Source organism: Notechis scutatus, chromosome 1 (genome assembly GCF_049901735.1).
Source record: "Notechis scutatus isolate UNSWTSFEM ecotype Mainland chromosome 1, rNotScu1.2, whole genome shotgun sequence".
Classification (NCBI taxonomy): Eukaryota; Metazoa; Chordata; class Lepidosauria; order Squamata; family Elapidae; genus Notechis; species Notechis scutatus.
Window position 1 is genome coordinate 91,229,215 of NC_142009.1, and position 19,238 is coordinate 91,248,452.

Here is a 19,238-nt window from a genome sequence, read left to right on the forward strand (position 1 = left end):
AAAAAGAGATATTATTTTACTATTGTCTCTCAATTTTCTTTTTCTTCTTATATTTTGAACAAACTATTACTGCATACTGTAAACTAGGTTTTTAATGAGAAAAAGACTTTCAGTCAACTCAGAACAAAAAACTTTAGATATTGGAAGTTAGTAAATTTGCTTCCACTTTGTCTTTCTTTTTATTTAGATACTGAAAAGAAAATAAGTTTTCCTGTTTTGTTGTTGTTCCCAGTTATTTTCAATTCTTAGTTAAAGACTTCTTTTCCTTGCAACATACCTTGTCTGCTTGCTCTAGTGGGTTGGGTGGAAGTAACAGACATCTATCAGATAACCCAATCCCAAACCATGAAGGGCTTTAAAAGTGACAAACAACACTTTTAATTGCACCTGGAAGCAAATTGGCAGCCAATGCTTCTCCTGCAGGAAGGGTGACATATGTGCACACCTATGTCTGAGGTTTACTGTATTTTGAACCAACTGGACTTCTTGAATGCTTTTCAAGGACAGCCCCATGTAGAAAGAATTGCAGTAGTCAAGAAGGGAGGTGACTAGGGTGTGAGTGACCGTGAGGAGGGATTGTTTGTTGTTCCAGAAAAGGGTGTAACTGATGCATAACCCACAGTTGCCCAAAAGTCCTCCTGGCCATGACTGCCAAATGGATTTAGAAACTCAGAAATGAAAACGAAATAGGTAGTTCAGGATGTAAAAAAAATATATGTATCAGCTGCATCAGGAACCCCAGACCTTGGCTATAGCACCAATCTCAAAATGACAACAAATGAAAAGAATGAAAGGTCATGTCAAATTTATAATGCAATGCCTCACAAACCACTATTTTGCATTTTTAATTAAATATACTCTAGGAGTATAAATTTTTTTTCCATTTTAAATTAAGTAATTTATTTTAAAATAAAGAATATATTAATAGAAAATTAAAAATACCTATTTTTTACTCATTCATAAATAATTGGGCTATGTCCAAGCCTGCTGTTCTATAAATAGTAGGGCTTCTTTTTCCTTATGGAACTGGGTGGGATTTCAGAAAGGTTCCTGTTTTCAAATTGGATACTAATGGAAGGAGAAAGAAAACACTTTCCTTTTTTCCAAAGGCTCTTTTAGAGCAGTGGTCTCCAACCTTTTTTGTACCATGGCCTGGTACAAATGATCCACGGACCGGTACCAGCATCAGCATGCACGACCAAGGCAAGGCGAGCCGAGCGACCGGCCAGCCAGCCGTCCCCCGCTTCTCCCCGCCACTTTCAACTCCTCCTTTGTACCTTCTCGCGGTCGATGGGCTTTTCGGGCTCTTTCTTAATCTCCTCCTGAGTAACGCGAGACTCCACCGCCATCAGGACGGCTCTTCATTCGAAGCCGCCCCCCCTTCGACGAAAGTAAGGCTTGAGGATTCCTTCAGCACCCAAACGCCGCTTTCCAACCGACAAGCTCACCTGGAAGCACTTTCTCAAGCGTTGTCGAAACAAGATGGTGGCGCCCAAGCAAAATAGGCGGCCTGGTACAAAATGATCCACGGACCGGTCCCGGTCCGGGGCCCGGTGGTTGGGGACCACTGTTTTAGAGGATGCTGGAGGTTCTCTAAAGTATCAGAGGACATAGAGGAGGAATAAATTAAAATAACATCTTTTCCAATCATAGATATTTGATTCACAGAGATCTGTTCTGCCTTGCTTAATACACAGCCCATTACTTATCTTCCTTTCTTCCAACTATCTACAGTACCGGCAGAGTTTGTGTTGTATATGAAGGACAATATTAGCATATCACAGTGTCCAAGTTAGAATGGATTTAGGAGAAAAGTCCTTCAAAAGTGCAATCGAGATTGTTAAATTACGAAGGTTAACTTCCTATTCTTCTAAGGGTAACTTTATGCATAAAATAATAAGACTATGAAATATATTCTTTAGAATATAGTGCTTTCTTCAAAAAATGGTTTATAACCTACCCACCCTGTTAGTTACCATACAAAATGTCTTCTTTAAATTGCTAGTCACAAGCTAGTTAAAATTACATACTTCATAATCCTCTTAATAAATATAATTGTGTGTTTAGTTTTTTTCCACTGAAATATGATATTAATGTGTATTCAATTTACAAGTGCATAATTCTGTCCTGATTGCAGTAATTCAATTTGGAAGTAGATGTTAAACAATGTAATTTATTTCGATTCTGTATGTTTTATGTTATTATGTTCGCCTTTCCAGATCATTTAAATTCCCCAAATTTGAAAGGTATTGCCCTCTCCTTCTGCTTTTGTTGCATAAGAAATTACTTCTCCATTGATTATTATAGAAAAGTGACACAACACTATAATATATACTGTAATAGTATAAAATTCTCAGTTGATTCCCATGAAATGAATATACTGTACTTTATAATATCCAGCTGGGAAACAGCCATAATATTAATTGAACATATTTGACTGAAAAACTAGTTTCTGGCCAGTGTTCTGAAATTTAACTTCCATTTTCCCATTTCCTTCTTATTGATTTAATCTGTACTTTACTAGAATATAATTTAAACTTCCAGATGTATTATGTACTGTGGTCACTATAGTTATATGAATTGTATGGCTGAAGTTATACTAATGGCTCAATTAAGTATATATTTGTCACATAGCATATTTTCTTTTGCATTGGCATGTGAAAGAGAAAATGGAAGAGTTGGAGGTGCATATGCTGTTCTTCAAAGCTAATTCAGTATAAATACAACCTATTCAGTTTATTTACTAAAGACAGTTGGCTAATCCATTGTTCAAGGAACTAAAAGTCAGCCGATTTATAGGTAATCTGATACAATACTTAGCTGTTTGATTCCCAGACAGAGGGTTGTACCTTATCTTTTCATTATGAGTCAGGTAACCATAACTTTTCAGGGAGGAAGCTTTGAAAGTCCTGCTCAGCTAGTTTTTATTCAAGAAAATACGTTTCTGCGTGCTAAAGCAATACTATGGTTTAAGGTACATCATTTATTCAAGAATCAGTGACACATTCTGTTCTTTATACTTTGCTAACTTTATCACATTAGAAAAGTTGGCAGCAAATAATCCTGTGCATGTGGGTTTCCAAAGGTTTCTGCAGATAGATTCAGATGCTCCCAGGGTATGTAGGCCTAGAAATGTGTCTTACATTTTTAATACTGTATATCTTCAAGAAGTGCCCCTTTGGACTATAGTTTTATTATCTGAAGTCTTAACATGTAATTATTGTCATCACGGTCCTTAAAAGCAGAGAAACTACAAATACATCAGACTTGAGTCATTTTTTTTTATTTTGTACATTGGTTTGTTTCTCCCTTTTTACTGTTTCCTTTCATAATCCAAAAAGTATCTAACAGTGGACCCTGATGTGGTTTTCATTTGTTTGGTCGCTTTTTGAGCAAAATCTTAATTTGATGATGAATCCTGAAATGGATTAAAGTATAGTTTAGTGAAGCATATATAACTAAAAAGAGATCATGAACTTTAAGCCAGATAATTTCTGTAGTAATATTGATGGTAAGAATCGAATAGAAAAACAACTGTTCACCCCATCAATAAAATGAAAATAAGCAACCTTTTACATGTCTGGTGTTAGAAAAAAGAATTGTCATTCGGTTACTAAGTCTTTTTTTTAATCATTATTTCTCCTTGTGTAAGTCAACTGAGATGCCATTGTGTAATTATACTTCTGCTTCCTGTTCAGAAGTTTGAACTGTTGTTAGCTCTTTGCCGTGGAAGGGAGGAGTTTCTGTCTCTTGTAGCTGCGCCTTCAAGAGCGGAAGCCTATCATATTTCACCCTAATCCTAATTGATAGCTATAGCCAAGCTTATTGTTAACGAGAATCGCTCCGGAGAGGCTTCGCTGAGCCTTTTCGTTTTAGGCAGAAAGCTACATGGCTGGTTTGGGGGAATCAGAATGCCTTTTCCGCAGAGAAAAGAGAGAGCTGCTGTAACGTATATCATCCTCGCCTGGCAACTTGCTAAGAGCATGCATTTTTTTCTGATCAAAGGAGCTCTTGGTTTCTCTACGTGATAGGAGAGGAGCCTGGATTACAAGCACACTGGAGGGAAGAGGTGGACTTTGGATGAAAGCGGGGAAAAGCCAAAATCTGTGTATTTTTCGGGATTGTACTTCGACACTCCTAATCTGATTTCCTGGAGGTTGTTTTCAGCGTGTCCGTCTGTTTTGCTTGCTTCTATTGTGTTGTGCTTGGCAGCTCGGAAAGTGGGCAAAAGCAGAATTAGCCACTTGGATTTATGTTCGATTGAGTTTTAAAATGAACAAGTGTGTTACTTATTTTAAAACACGTACACGCCCACGCTGGAGGTAAAGGAAAAGGAACAGGAGAAGATTTAAGAGCGTTCTTAATTGTTGCAATATTGCATTTGGGGATATTTTTTTAAAAAGAGAAAATGAAACAGGAGGGCTCCTCAAAATCACTGCGGTTTAAATCTAATCCAGGATCCCTTTCACGTGCTGTAAGCTGGATAAACTTCTCTACGCTGTCCAAGCAAACAAAAAGGTTATTTCGCAGTGATGGTGAACTCACATCCATAGGCGGAGAGCAAGTGGGAGAGGATGAGAACTGGATCTACAGACCACAACACAGAAATGGTGATGGTTGTTTTTATATTCAACCCAGATCTCATCATTTTAATTATGCTTTGTAAGATTGTGCTTCATTGTTCCCATGCTCCTTTTCATTTTCTCCACAAGCGTCTCTGTTGACCTTCTAGATTCTGAGGCGTTTCTTGATAATGCAACCTGCTGTTTTATTGTATGCTTACAAAATCATTCTTCCTAAGAGGCTAGCCTATGAAAACAGGATTTTCGTTGCTGTGCTTTTTAATGTGGCAGTTTGTTATGACAAAGGAATTCTCTGAGATTGCGTGAGGGGAGGGGAACTGAAATTTAATGGGCCTAAAGATACAAGACAGGGAAACGTTAATTGCAAAAATACAATCTTCAGTTATTTTTGGAGACATAATCAGTGCATGTAACAGACGTGTAACAGGTGTATGTAAAGCAAATGGTAAGGTTTTTTTTCTTGCTTCACCTGTGGATGGGGTTTAACACTTTCTGGAAGGTGGGACCCTAAGGAACATGTATTTATATATTTATTATTCTCATTAGTGTATTATGCTATACAAATAAATGACTTTATAATTTGATTGGAACTTTTGGCTTAGCTTCATGTGAGATTCATTCCCTTCTTAACTGTGTGCAGTACTTATGTGGCATTCTGGCAAGGCAGAATTATTAGCTTTAGCTAAAATTGTTTCTAGACTGGAGGAATGGTGATTCATCCACCTTTCTGAAAACTACACAAACACATCCTTGAAGTCCTCAGGAGCTGAGTTTCACCTGAAAACCTTTACTCTACTTCTCAACTTCCTTTCTTACCAATGGCTGTTTCATCCCCCCCCCCAAATCAAAGTATTTTCTACTTGTGAGTAGTTGCATGCCTCATTTGTCATCTCTTATGAAACATGATCAGGACTTTGTTTTACAGCATGTTAAAATAATTATTATAACTTTTTGGCCAGTGTTGTAGGGACCACATATAATAATCCAGTGAGTTAGCTATTGTACCATTAGAATTTATACATAAATAGCAAATGATAGGCTGTATTGGAAATTGCAACTGTTTAGTTTATATTTTACTGAAAAAGGCATAATGTATTTTTGAACATTGAGAAAATCAGTCACAAATGTTTAAAGAGCACTTGTGTGAAACAACCCCATGATAGCTTTAAACTTCATAGCGTGGGAAAAATGAGGATGGGTATGTATCTATTGTTTTATGGGACTTGACTAGAAAACTTGTGAGTTCTTGTTTGGATGCCGAATTTGTTTTGTTTCCTGCTGTGGCACCCCGCTAGAGACCCAAAGATCTTCCAGTAAAAGTAAATGGCTATTCAATTTCTCCTACATTCAATTAGGTCTTTTCTCTTGGTGCATTTTCTCTTGCTTTGAAGCTCTGTTTAAAAGAGATGAGACTGAACGATAGCGGGAGGAGGCAGAGAAGAGAAAAAGAGACTAGATGAAATTACTGTAAATCAGCCTGAATTTTCAGGACTTCACTTCTAACAGTCAAAGTCTTCAATGTCATTGGTAAAAGTAGTAAAAAGAATTTAATGAAAAAGCATTTTTCTAAACTCCCCTCTTAAATGCAAATGTGTTAAGTCAGCCACTCTTCAGAAATGGTATACCAAATTTGAAAGTTACTTTTAAAATGGAAAATCTAGAATTCTGAAAAACTGAAGAGATGTTTGGTCAAATCTGTTTTTTTAAAAAACTGGGTCATTTAGAGGGTAGATTTATAAAACAAAAGTTTGGTAATTGATATTAAAGCAATTTAATAATTAAATAAAAAATTCTGAAACATAAGGTTAATAAGTTAACATTACAGTAGGTTAATAATCCTAACCCTTGTATATTTTGTACCAAGAAATTCATAATAGTCACAGCATTAAGATTTTTTTTATTTTTAGTCCTCTAAAGTAAACAATGACACATTAATGCCATATATGCAGTACAGGTAATGATAAACTTGGCACTATTTCTGGGGTCAATTTTTGAAGTCCATGTGTGGACATTTTAAATTCAGCATATATTGCAAATGTCCATGAACACACCTGGAGTTTATATTGCCCTGTGCACTGATTCATCTCCAGGAACTTGATATGTATGGTATGAGTAATATTACCATGTTTCCACTGATGATTGCTTTATAAGGTCTGTCTATGAGCCCAAAATATTTATTGGTTTAAGAGCTCCAAAGCAACTCTGTCATACCGTTAGAAACACTCAGAAGTGATTGCAGTTGTAATAATTTCCCAGTCAGGCAGACTAACCCTTGGACTAGAAACCGGAGATTGCAAAACAACCCCAGGTAAGAATGTCTGGTCTGAATAATGTGAATAAAGCAAATGTATGATGATTTCTTTTTTGAAAAACAACTGTGAAATCAAGTTTCCTCTCTTCCTGAATTCAGATTACAAACAGTGTGGTAGTATAATAATCTTGGGTCAGAATCCCTAGGCATAAAGCTCAGTTATTTGTAAAATCCAATGAATTACTTTTCAACCCTAATCTTTGAGAATTGTTCCAAAAAACGGTACCAGAGATTAGCATGAGGAAAATTTATTTACAGAATACAATGTAGAGACATATGCATGACCTTATTCATATTAGAATAAAGACCAGTGTGCCAATTGTTGAAATTAACCTTTTCATATTTCTAAATAGTTGCTTTTCTCAAAGCTGTTCATTGTAAGGCCCTTATTCTTGAAATGCCTACACTTCAAGTTGAAGTTCTTAAAATTATGAGGTAAATAATGAAGAGGCCAATACCATCCTTTTTGAAACATCCTTTCCTATATAATGTTGAATGTGGCTAAAAAAAGCAAGTTGTCCTTAGTAATTTGTAACCCATTTTGTTTCCAAGAGTATTTCATAAACTAAAATGAATTATATATTTCAGAAATTCTGTGGTTTAAACTTAACATGTAGAATAGACCCTGGAGAAATGCTGGCATGTCAATGTTCTTATTTTGCTTTTTTCATAACTGTTCTACTGGGTATTCAGTTAAATTATCAGGTTTACATGAAGTTGGATTGAAATCAATTTTGCTTGTATGTAAGGCTAAAAGTAGGAACTTAAGGAGAGGACATTTAATCAAAATGTGCTAGAAGCTGCAGTACCACAAGTGTGTTACCCAGATGTTAAGTCTATTTCCTTGAAGTTTGTTGCTTCAATGTTTGAAACTTAGCATTGTGTACTGCTCACAGTTTTTTTCTTGTGAGATGGGTAAATAAATAAAAATGTTTAAAGACATTTTTTGTTAGGTGGCTGACTTCTTTTAAATTTGAAAGGGACAACAAATCTAGCAAAACAAATGTAATTATGTGATATATTATGCAGAAGTAAGTAATGTATTGTTCATTTAAGATATATGTTCTCTTGTTGACTATATTGTTGTTAGATTTTCTTGCAAGGGCTAGTTTTTCCTTTAATGAGAGTTCACATACTCAGCCAGTGTAGGAATGGGAGAAAGATGTAGGAATGAACATACTTCATTGATTTGGGGGTTAGATGGGTAGCATTATTGTCACTTGACTCATATATAAAATAAAGAAACCTATTGCATAGAGCACAGTAAGGGGTAGAATGAGAGGACTTTGTATCCCTGTAATTGGACAGCATCTATAAAAATCTTTTATTACTTGTAATGATAAGGATGGCAGTTGACTAATGTTTAAAAATTATTTTAATTGGAATAAATAATACAGGTTATGAAGTTATTACAACATCACTGATGAAAGTTGATTTGTGATTGTTTTTCACCCCTACAACCATTGCAACATCCCCATGGTCATGTAATCAAAATTCAGACTGCTTGGCAACTGATTTACATTTATGACCATTGTGACAAGAAAGGTCATAAGCTGGGGCAAAACTCACTTGACTATCTCGCTTAGCAATATAAATTTTGGGTTCAGTTGTGGTTGTTAAGTTGAGAACAACCTGTAATGGGATGTGACTGTTTCAAAACACTTGAAGTAGTGCAAAAGTACCCTTGATTTTAGTTAGCATATGTTGGAATTATTATACAAATTATTGAAGATTGCTTTAACAGTCTTGTGAGTATCAAATGTGGCAATTTTTATTTTGTATACAGTAGTATCCTATTCCAACTTACCATGTGATGCTGATGGGGTTGTTTCTGAGTGCTTGGAAGCTGTGGGATGATAGGCTTTAGTTCAACCCTAGCAAGACCAAGCGACTTTGGGTTCTAGGGTTGCCCAATCTAGTGATTTTCCATCTATGGTTCTTGATGGGATAGCCGACCCTCAGACAGAAGTGGTGCACAATTTGGGGATTTTCATGAATTCAAGCCTTGTGTTTGAAGAACAGATGTTGACCATAATCAGGAGAGTTTTTGTAGTACTCCATCTGGTGTACTAATTTTGCCTTTTCCTGGATCAGCACTGTTTATTGTCACTCATGCCTCCCAAGTGGCTGACTGAAATGTGCTATACATACATGGAGCTGCTCTTGAAGATCACTCAGAAGCTGCAGCTAGACCAGAACATAATAATGCAAGCAGTTATGGCCACACCTCTCATCTACACTTGTTTCCAGTAGGCTTCTGGAGGACCTCCTATGTCTCCTCTAAAATCCTTCATTGGATGAGATCAGGTTTTAAGTGGGAATTCTCTCTAATTGTTTCTGTCTGTCTCACTAAATTTAAACAGGAAGGGAATGTTCCAGGTTGCAACTATTAAACAGTGCCATTTGATGGAAGCAGAGACTTTCCTGTCATAGCACATGCCCTATAGAATATGAGATGTACACAGCCCTTACATTTTGTAAGTCCTTAATGACCTGGGTGACTCCTTGAGCATGGGGTTTGGAGGTTGGGTGAACCTATCAGATTGTTTTTTTTCTTATGGCTTAAGTTGGGTTTATTCTTGGGCACCATTTTATTAGTAATTGTTTTTGTTTCGGCTTTTAATACTATGTTGGCTGATGAGAATGAAGGTCAATAAGATTGGAAGCTATATACTTTGATTTGAGTAAATAAAGAAAATAAATAATCAAAATACTTGGTCTTTTCATGCATCTTTTATATTCTGGCAGCGTGACCTGATTAGATTTTTTCTCACAATTTTACTGTACTTGCACTAATCAAATGCTTATGTCATCAGATCATTGGCAGCTTGGTAAGTTCCAAAGTTCTGGTTTGACTTTAGCAGTATTTCTGGGATGCTACTTGCTTCAGTATAATTTCTGAAAGTCGGTTTGAATTAAACGTTAATTTAGGAATTTATAACAACAAAGACTGTAAAGAATACATAATGGCATATATATTATCAGAGTGGTCACATGAAGTAGCTTTTCAGGAAATAAATTAAAGATGAAGAGAAAAGATGTGGAAATTTTGAGAGTATAGAAATTGAAATGTGAAGTTTACCTCTCAGAGACATTTGTGTCTCTCCCTTACACTGCTCAGAGAGACACAATGGCCTACATCAGGGGTCAAACTGAAGGCCTGGGGGCCAGATCCAGCCACAGGACACTTAGATCTGGCCCATGGGGCCACCCTGAAAACAGTGAAGAACTGGCCTGCAGTACCTCTGTCAGCGAAAACGGAGCTCGGGAGGGCTGCCTTCCCGAGCTCTGTTTTCAGTGACAGAGTTACAGGATGCCATTGCAGCTGAAAACTGGAGCTTGGGAGCCCATTTTTGCTGGCAGAGCACTCAGGCCCCCACATGCCCTCCCACACGTGACATCGAGCTGGCTACACCCACCCTTGCCATGCCCACTCCAAGGTCAAACACAAACCTGATGCAGCCCTCAATGAAATCGAGTTTGACACCCCTGGCCTAAATGATCTTTTGAATTCTTACGATTCAATGAAATTTATTTTATAATAATTAATTTATATGTATCAGCAATGAAAGTTCATTATAAAATGAATCTCATTAATTGCAGTACACCAGAGCTGAGTTTGTGTGATAATACAGAACAATCTTGCGATATTAATTGGAGTGCTCTTGAAAATGTATGTTCAAAATCTACTGTTATGAGTATAGAATACCTTGCCACTCCTAGGGTTTTATGGAAGTTTATCTTCCAATCTTCCAGTCTATGTGTATGGTTAAGTGTCAGAATGGAAATCATAGAAACCATGAAGTCTAGTCCCATCTTGAGCAAAAATCCAGTTGGATGACCTTGGTCTAGTCACGCTCTTTCAGCCCTAGGAAGGAGCGGTGGCAAACCACTTCCAAAATCTTGCAGCAGGGCTTCAGGGACTTAATCCAGTTAGTTTCCATAAATCAAAAAATTGACTCGAAGGCACCAAATCATATAAATATATAATTCACTAAACTAAAGTGGTTCTCTTATCACATTCAGATCACTCTCTATTGACGTTTGAGTTCCCTTCAGCCACTCCTTATCACAGTGAGGAAGGCCCTATTAATTTGTTATTTCTCAGGCACCTGATTTATATGCTGTTGAGTTTCAGAGGGAAATGGGGTAGTTCCTGAGGCTCTGGTGCATAGATCTATGGGACCTTGTTCACTGCCTGGAATTAAGAGATTATTGCTATAAGAACTCTCAGTTCCTGCATCCTGGAGAACTCATAGTTTTCAAAGGGATTCCATGCAGTGGCAAAAGAGATACCTAGAATGCCACCGAAAGAAAATGAAGAGTAAACCTGAGTGAGCACAGGAAGATTACTTCAAGTAGTTAAATGTTATCATTTTTCCACTCTTAGTGCAACAACAGATTGTCAGCTGTGGCCTTGTATGAAGAGTTCTAGGAATTTCTCAGATAAACTTGTTTAGATCCATTCTTAGCTAGTTTCCAGTTTGCAAATCCTTTGGAGTTGACTAAGACATAGTATGGTTATCGGGAAAGAGTTCAATCATTGTGGTCAAAGGAATACACAAAGGCACTGGGGCTATAAGTGCAGCCATCTTGTATTAAAGCTATGTTTATTCCAGTTGGTTAAAGCCTCCTGGGAGATGATGTATAGCTGGACCTAGTGGTGGTAAATTGATTTTTGAAATAAGGGATGTTTTCTCCAGCTTCTAAAGATGCAGAGCCCACCTACCTCTTCAACAAATCATTCCAGGACCCACTAATACTGGATAAATTGTGTCTTGTCTCCAACCTTCCTTTTTTTAAGGGAAGGTTTAACAGTTAACAGATAATCAAGAGTTGGAAGGGACCTTGTAGGTCATCTAGTCCAACCCCCCGCCCAAGCAGGAGATCCTACACCATTTCTGACAAATGGCAGTCCAATCTCTCCTTGAAAGTCTCAAGTGATGGTGCTCCCACAACTTCCGAGGGCAAGCTGTTCCATTGGTTGATTGTTCTCACTGTCAGAAAGTTTCTCCTTATTTCCAGGTTAATCTCTCCTTGTTCAGTTTCCATTGCTGAGAAGGAAGTCAGTTAGCAGCTTCAGAGTGTCCTGGAGGAAAGTGATTACCTTGATCTTTTCAGTCAGGTTTCAGAGTACAGTAATGAGGTAGCATTGATTATGCTTATAAACGACCTTTAACAGAATTGAGGTTTATTTACGAATGAATGAATAAATGAATGAATGAATGAATTTTAGGACTGCTTGAAACCAATCAGGCAACCTAAAGAATTTGAGTATTCAAAGCAAATACAAACCAGAAGAAATTAAAATGGTGATTAAAAATGCAAAGCTAGCAATTATAAATTTCTAAAAGTGGTGCAGCTATGTTAAAAATAATCCTCAAAAGCTGTCCAGAAAAGTTACCCAGCTTCATAAAGGCTATGAAGGTAGAGGATATATGTGATTTAGATAGCAAGCTGTTCCATAAAAGGAAAGCTGCTACAAAAAATGTCCATCGTTGGGCTCCCGATAGGCAGGAATCTCATATGGCAGTTGTCTCAGTAGGATGATCAGAAACTATTGAGGAAAGGCAGTTCCTAAGGTACCCAAGGCTTACCATGTAGGGAAGGGGAGATGTATCCATCTGGGGCTTTTCTTTCTTTTTCTTTTTTTGTCTTAAACAGCTTTCTGTAACATTTTTATACCATAGTGTTCTACTGGATTTAAGGGTTTAGAATGAGCAGGGTGTGTAAGTGGTTCTCCTTCTTCCTCTGAGACTCATTCCAATCAGTGTTGATAGTAGGAGAGACCTAGTACTAGACCTGCCACACTTGTTTTGTTCTTACTTAACATTTATATGAAAACTCTGAGTGAAGTTATCCATTGGCATACTCAGATATCAGTACACAACAAACTATTCCTAAAACTAAAATCTTATGGTATCTCTGGGCAACTGCATAACTGGATTCCTGTCAAACAGACAACAAATGGTCAAAATTGGGAGTGTCCTATCAAATTCTGTACCTGTCAACAGTGGTGTCCCCCAAGGCAGTGTTCTAGGACCAACTCTCTTCATGCTCTACCTAAATGACCGCTGTGCTCATATTAAGAGCAACTGCGTTCTCTTTGCTGATGATGTAAAGCTGTTCAATACCACAGACAATACTGCTACCCTTCAAAAAGATCTTGACTATGTATCAAAATGGTCAAACAAATGGCAACTTCAAATCTCAACAAATAAATGCTCTGTCTTACATATTGGCAAAAAAAATCAGAAAATAAAATACAAGCTGAATAGTCAAGACCTTGTTGATGATCCAAGCTCTGTAAAGGACCTTGGAGTACTCCTCTCTAATTATCTAAGTGCTAGAGTCCACTGTAACTACATAGCCAAAAAAGCATTAAGAGTTGTTAACCTAATCCTACATAGCTTTTTCTCTGGTAATATCACACTACTAACTAGAGCATACAAAGCATTTGCTAGACCAATACTCGAATACAGCTCATCAGTCTGGAACCCACATTACGTGTCTGATATTAGCACAGTTGAGAAAGTCCAGAAATATTTCACAAGAAGAGTTCTCCACTCCTCTACTCGTTGTAGAATACCTTATGCCACCTGACTTGAAATTCTAGACCTAGAAAACCTTGAATTACACCGTCTTCGGTCTGATCTAAGTATGGTATATAAAATCATACATTGCAATGACTTACCTGTCAATGAATACTTCAGCTTCAACCATAAGATTACACAATAGATACAAACTCAAGGTAAATCGCACCAAACTTGATTGCAGGAAATACGACTTCAACGACAGAGTGGTCAATGTCTGGAATACTCTACCTGACTGTGGTTTCTTCCCCAAACCCCAAAAACTTTAACCTTAGACTGTCTACTATTGACCTCACCCCTTTCCTAAGAGGTCTGTAGGGGGCGTGCATAAGTGCACCAACGTGCCTGCCATCCCTGTTCTATTGTTTCTTTTATTTTTCTTATATGTACCCATTTCATGTATTCATAATTATATACTTATACCTATTATCTTGTAAGCAATTGACAAATCAAATAAATAAATAAATAAAATAAAATATCACCAGCTGATGATATTTAGCTATACCTCTCTATCCTGGGTCAAGCAAGTAATGCTATCAAGGTTCCTTTCAAATGTCTTGAAACTGTTAGTGGAAGGAGGCAAATGTGAAGAACAGGATTTATTTTAACTGAAGCAAGAACAAATAGAGTTTTGGGTTGTGGGAATGTTCCATCCTCAGTTCTCAATGTGTTGCACTCCCAGAGAGAACTGATGTACAGTTTGGAAGTTCTGTTTGACTCTTAGCAGGAAGAGCAGGTGGCAGCTCTGCCCAAAAGAACCTTCATGCAAATCCATTTTCTATGCCAGTTACATATGTCCATTGATGGACCAGGAAGCACTCTCCATACTCACTCACACCCAAGCCAATTCTTATTTGGACTACTTCAGCTTACTATATGACCTGTGCTTGAAGGCTGTCTAAGAAGCTGCCCATGGTCTATGTACAGTGGTACAGATAGGTGTGTGTGTATCCAATACGCTCAAGAAATACCATTATTTTTGAGAGCTACACTAGCTACCCATAAGCTTTTAGGTGTAATTCAAGTTGATTACCATCTATAAAGTCCTTCATGGCACAAGAGCAGGTTATTTGTCTTTCTTTGTCTTTGCACATTCTTCAAGATCTAGCAGGGAAATACAGGTAGATCTTTAAGTTACGAGCACAATTGAGGCCAACATTTATGTTGGTAAATGAAAAAAAAATGTGGGTTGTTTTTTTTTTTGCCCCATTTTATGGTGAGTTTTTTTGGCCACAGCTGTTAAGTGAATCTTTGCATTTGTTAAGTAACACGACTGTTAAGTGAATCTGGCTTCCCCATTGAGTTTGCTTGTCAGAAGGTCGCAAAAGGGGATCACATGATCCCGGGACATTGTGACCATCATGAGTCAGTTGCCAAGTGTCTGAATTTTGATTGTGTGAGCATGGGGATGCTGCAATAGTCGTAAGTGTGAAAAATGATCATAAATCACTTTTTTCAGTGCCATTGTGGTTTTGAACCGTCACTAAATCAACTGGTGTAAGGTGAGGTGTACCTGTATGCTCTGAGTCCCTTCTATGAAACATTATCTAGCAGGAAATGGGTCTTCTTTGTTGTAGCATCTGCCCTTTGGAACAGCATATTTCTACAGCAGGGCTGTCAAACTCATGGTGTCATGTGACATCGTGAGTTTTTTTTTCCCCTTCACTAAACTGGACGTGGGTGTGGCCAGCACATGACGCATCCAGCCTGAGTTTGACAGCCCTGCTCTAAAGATTCCAATGCCTTCCATTGGCCTCTCAGAAACCCTTGAAAACCTGTTTTTTTTTCCCTCTGGCATTAGGCCAGAATGTTGAATGACCTTGATTTCTACCAACATCAGGTTGGAATGTGTTGTGGTTTGGCTTTGGTTGCATGGTTTGGTCTGTGGTGTGTCTTTATGATTTTTTAAAAAATCTTATGTTATTCACCCAGAGTTGATATTCATGATTTGGGCACCTTATGTATCAAATCATACCAGAGAAACAAAGAACTATCAGCAACTCTTGATTTTCTGGTTTAATCATGATATGTCTTGTCCTTATCTTTCTTTTCTTATGATACTACTGGTTTTGTTTTGTTGTTGTTCAGCTGCTAAGTCATATCCAACTCTTCGCAATTCCATGGATCACAGCACACTAGTCCCACCATCCCGTCCTCCACTGTCTCCCGGAATCTGCCCAAATCTATGCCCACTGTGTCAATGACCCTATTTAACCATCTCATCCTCTGTTGTCTCCTTCTCCTTTTCCACTCCACTATCCTTGCCAAGAAAACTCCATAGAGAGCACCAAAAGGCTAAAAGGTACTACTGGTGCAATCTATCAATCACAGTTTATTTTATGTATGATCTATGATTTAAATTTAACAATAATCCTGGCATGTAAATTGAATTAAAATTACATTTTACAATATAAATAAGTTTAAATCATAGTTTCTTAGTTCAGATATCAAAGAAATTTGTTATTTCAGAAATAATATTACAATGTGCAAGAGGATGGAGGATAATATATTTTTAATTAAAATATCATAATTAGGTTTTAGTCATGTTTCTGACATTAGATTGGGACAGAAATATCCCTAGTTCAGCATCTTTGGCAAGGAGAAAGGATGCTGCTATATTAAGATGCTCCAAGAATAGGGCACACTTCTTTGAAGCTCCAGAAATGGGAACAGCTTGTCCTAGAAGTTGTGCAGTAACTGATCTCTGCCACTTTTCTAATTCAAAGTTGGCACAAAGGACCGATGGGTGTTTGGCAGCCATGTATTTTAGGCAGATGGAAATCCTGCTGTAAAATCTGCAATGATTATGAAATGTTTTGCTTTCCCCTCTCCCTCTCCTTTTTCCTTCCTTCCCTTTCTCTATCCCTTACACGCACACATGTGTAAACAGAGTCTGAAACACTAGTAATTGCTTAAAATTCCAAAGTAATAAGTACTTCTGGTTTGCTATCTGATACCATAATCACATGGATAGTTTAGATAATTATGTTGCATTGACAACTAATGTTAGCTTGGACATGCTGAAACTATAGGCTATATTTATAGTGGTTTGCAAGAGTATAATTCAATTTGGTTTAGATTGTTATAGTGAGTTAAATTTGGAATTTGCCTGGAAAAAATAAATAAACTATAGAATCAATATTAGTACTATATTTATACTGTTTGATATAGCTACATTAATATTGCTTTTCTTTTTTTGTAATAATTTTATTAAGCATTACAGTTAAAAAGACAAGAACAAATACAAACTAAGAGATAAAAGTATACAAAGAAAAAGAAAGTTAGAAATTATTTACCCTCTCATAAAGTATAAACATTTTTAGTAACCTATTACCTCCTTTTAAAATATAACAAATTATCTCTTTGTCCCCTATTTTATCTATTATCTATAATCTTTATAATCTCATCAAAAGCAAAAAGTCCATTAAGAAACAAAATGAAGAAAACAGTTTTTAACCTTGATCATGTGCCTTCCTTCTACTTCTATTAATCTTGATCTTTAATTCCTTCAAATAATATTCTAGAACTTGATTTCTTTTCATTTTTTTGTTTGTATCACAAAATTATTTAATACTTTAACGAGCCTTTTTTTATAAATCCAATATTGAAAAATTATTCAGGTCATTTACTTGTTTGTTAGTTATTTCTATATCCATTTTAATTATTAAGATATCAGCTGATTTCTTTTGTATGTCCAATGTAACTTTTTTTATCATATTCTTATAGCCTGTCATTTTAAAATCACTTTCAGATCAGTCACAATCTAGTCAGGTAAAATTTATTCCTTTTCTATAATTTTTGTATACAGTCTATCTATAGAAGCAGACGCTTTTAAAATTAACTTCTGGATCCTTTGTTCACAAATATATATCAGTTACATCCATTAGTTTGTTCCATTCTGTATTAGTAAATAAAATTTAAATGATCATCTCCTTTAGTTGTAATCTCTAGTTCCCATCCTAACATTTTTTAACCATTCAAAATAGCATTTCTCCATGTAAAGGATTCTTATACTGTCATCAATTTCAAAATCTTATTTCAAATCCATTTGACCTTTAATCCATTTGTAAATTTTTGAATGCTAATCACCATTTTGCTGTTTATTCAAAATATTTTTTTTAGTTTTTAAACTTGTATTTAAAATTTATTTTGCTAAAGACTAAAAGAGACTCACCCAGTGCTCTAAATCCTGCCTTTGTGGAGGTTCCTAATACAGTAATTAAAAAGCAGCTAAAAAGCAATTTCTGAAAGCAATTAAGCAATGAGCCTAGATGAACATTATGTCCATATAGATTATTGTTTTGACGGTGAGCTTGTTCAGAAACCCTCAACTCCCAATCATTCTACTCATAAGCCAATCCTGCAGTCCACACTAGAGGAGGCATAGTCTGGAGTACAAGTGGGCAATCTCCCAACCTCTCCTTTTTCCAGAGAGATATTACTGACCAGTGTTCACAGTGTGGCTGCTGACCTCTCTTGCAATGCTATCCCTGCTGCTTCAGGGACATCTAGTTTGCTATGAATCCTCACTGGAAGTCAGTAGTACTACTTTCCTATCTGTAATTTATTTAAGTGTTGGAAGGAATGAGTAATTAAACTTTTAGCAGATTTCATCATTCTTGGAAAACTTCTTTCAGCTTGGGTTAGTGGATGCTTTCTTGGTTTCATTCATACAGCCTTAAGAATCATCACATTTGGCCAGTTCTGAATTATGTCTTTTTAAAGCAATAATCCCACAGATATAATTTCTGATCTAGTCAGTATTGTAGGTATTCTACTTTTTTCCTAAGTTCTTAGCTTAATATTTTATGAAACTCAGTGCTTTCCTATTTGGAAAAAAAAATTGTTTATCATAGAGATGGATCAGGCTTTAGACCAGGGATCCCCAACCTTTTCGAAGCCGCGGCCCGGTTCCGGCATCAGCTGGGCGCCGCGGCCCGGTACCGGCGTCAACTGGCGCCGCCATCTTTTTTGACGAAACAGCGCTTCCGGTGACGTCACCGAGCGCCGTCAAAAAGATGGCGGCGCCAGCGCCCAGTGAGCTTTTTGGGTAGAAATGGCTTTCTACCCGGAAAAGCTCACGAAGCGCATCGCCGCCATCTTTTATGACGAAGCGCTTCCGGTGAGCTTTCTACCGGAAAAGCTCACCGGAAGCGCTTTTTACCAAAAAGATGGCGGCGCCCAGCAACCAGCGGCCCGGTAAGGCTTGTTCCTGCCCGGACCGGTCCCCGGACCGGCGGTTGGGGACCCCTGCTTTAGACTAAAGTCAGCAGTTGTGACAAATAGCGGACAGATTTTGGATGCAGACGTTTCTAATTATTTTTCCTCACTGTGTTCTAAATTGCTTCTAATTACTGGGCTCCCTCGTGAGTTACCAAACCTATTTATCTGGGAGCTACTGCCTGCATACAGTATATTTTGTTTCTCCTTGTGTAATGGTAGGGTCTAAGTAGGTCAATTTCCCATTGTTTTAGCTTTTTTTCTCTTTTCCTGTTCTTCTTTCCTTTTCTCTTCTTCATAAAGGAGAATCTCTTTGAATCTCTCTGAAGGGTGGATCAAAAATTTTCTCCTAATTGCTGTGGATGAAGGAGCAAGTAATGTTTGCTGCAAGTGATAACTTTAAAAGAAAGGGTGACCTTTTTAAAATCTCAGACTAAAATCCAAATTAAGGAAGAACTAAGATGTTGTAATGTTCAAGTCATTTTTAAGTGAGCACTATGTGTCATTGAAATTGGTCTTATAGAGCAATGA

The 19,238-nt window shown here is 37.1% G+C and overlaps 1 protein-coding gene across 4 annotated transcripts in view; it reads left to right on the forward strand.

The window, feature by feature from the left end:
* The window catches only part of NHSL1 (NHS like 1), a 169,620-nt gene that overhangs the window by 50,255 nt on the left and 100,127 nt on the right, over positions 1-19,238 (forward strand). For 2 of the 4 annotated variants that reach the window (XM_026666174.2, XM_087970948.1), the window contains exon 1: positions 3,816-4,610. The exons of the other annotated variants lie outside the window; for them this stretch is intronic. In XM_026666174.2, coding sequence (XP_026521959.2) covers positions 4,409-4,610 — 202 coding nt within the window. In that variant the 5' untranslated portion in view covers positions 3,816-4,408. Of the gene's footprint in view, positions 1-3,815; positions 4,611-19,238 lie in introns of those variants that run through there. 4 annotated transcript variants of the gene reach the window in all.